The sequence below is a fragment of the Aplysia californica genome, unplaced genomic scaffold, assembly GCF_000002075.1.
Source record: "Aplysia californica isolate F4 #8 unplaced genomic scaffold, AplCal3.0 scaffold00236, whole genome shotgun sequence".
Taxonomy (NCBI): Eukaryota; Metazoa; Mollusca; class Gastropoda; order Aplysiida; family Aplysiidae; genus Aplysia; species Aplysia californica.
This window is the reverse complement of record NW_004797506.1, coordinates 313,143-314,653: the sequence shown is the minus strand read 5'-3', so window position 1 is coordinate 314,653 and position 1,511 is coordinate 313,143. Positions and strand designations below refer to the sequence as shown.

At 40.2% G+C, this 1,511-nt stretch overlaps 1 protein-coding gene across 1 annotated transcript in view; it reads left to right on the top strand.

Annotated features, from left to right (window-relative positions):
* LOC101856187 (substance-P receptor) overlaps window positions 1-1,511 on the top strand; it is a gene marked incomplete in the record, with an annotated part of 145,689 nt that overhangs the window by 135,433 nt on the left and 8,745 nt on the right. Inside the window, 1 exon segment of the mRNA XM_013083495.2 lies at window positions 1,175-1,435. Coding sequence (XP_012938949.1) covers window positions 1,175-1,435 — 261 coding nt within the window.

Genomic DNA, 1,511 nt, shown 5'->3' with positions numbered 1-1,511 from the left:
CATGTGTGTGTGTGTGTGTGTGTGTGTGTGTGTGTGTTTGTACACTGCAGAACCCCTTGGGCTTGGGGTGTCTGATTCCACCAAGTCGTGGGTCTCATTGGTTTTGTTCACTGTCATTTGAAGTTAAAGGTGTCTGCTTTCCTTGTTTTCATATTTTGTTTCGTTTGTTTTAACCCCTCACCTGACATTCATTAATCAGTCAGTTGAGAGTGTATTTTGAGTTGTTTGTTTTGGGGTCGTTGTCGAGGGGAGAAGAAAGCGTCTTTATTGCATTGCCTGTTGTATGGTTATACTATTTTTGACTAACGTTTCTTTGACCCTGTCTGTCCATCTTTTCCTGGGCCTGCCCTAATTCCTCTGGGTTTTTTGGGGGGGTTTTGTTTGTTTGTGGGGTTTTTTTGGGGGGGTGTCTGATTTCTGGTTGTATGCTGTCGCTGCTATACTGTCTGGTCGTAGTCTTGAGGTAATTTTGACAGATGTCCAATTAACTTGTTGTTTATCTATGTATTGCAAGTAGGGAGTTGTTGAGCTAACATGTTCTCTGACAGCCCTGTTTCTAACCCTGTCTCTTCTTATGGTGTTCTTAGTTCTTTTTAGGCATCTCAATTCACAGGCGCTGATTTTGCTTTTTGATGACTTTGATTATTCTCCATGGTTGGACTTGGTAGCACAGTGTTTCAATGGAGATGCTTTTTAACTGCTTAAAATTAAAAGATTGAAATAACTTATCCGTCCTTTAACCCAATAGAATTCTCGATTTTATAAAGGCCATTGGCCTTTACAATAAATTGTAAAAACAGTCATTTTAATATTATTTAAATTGTCATCTTAAGAATGAGATTTTTACCAGGAATTTTTAACATTTTATTTACCAAAATCAAGACGTGCTGAAAAAGGTTGTGAATGCAACCAACTTGTGTTTAGTTCGCTCATATGACAGTATGCATTTGAGAGCGCAGTAAAACTCTTACTAAACAACAACAACAACAACAAAACATCTCAGCCCAGTCGATTGGTCTGGCCTGCTAAGACGTAATCGGAATGCTCTTAAATTACTGCCTCCTTACCATCAGACCTCTGTTTACATGACGGTAAACAGTCTTTAACCGACATAACGAAAGAGCGATAAAAAAAAGATAAAAATCCAAAGCCAACCGTTTTTTTTCCTGGACAGGTCCAGTGGCTTGACGTGACAGAGACCTGGTGTGATGACCAGTGGCCGCTGTATGTGTACACAAACTCTGACGGCCAGATAGTGTCCGAGAGTCCGGCCCGCCGCTTCTACTACATGTTCATCTGTGTGGCGCTCTTCTTTCTGCCTTGCCTCATAATGGGTGTGGCGTATTTGGTTATCATTCTGACCTTGTGGTCAGCGCAGGTGCCCGGTGAGCGTATCAGCAAGGATATCAAGTCACAGACTAAGATGAGGAAGAGGGTGAGTGACAGATTGATAACTATAATAAAATACTAATAATAATAATGATAATAACACTAATAACAACAATAATAAT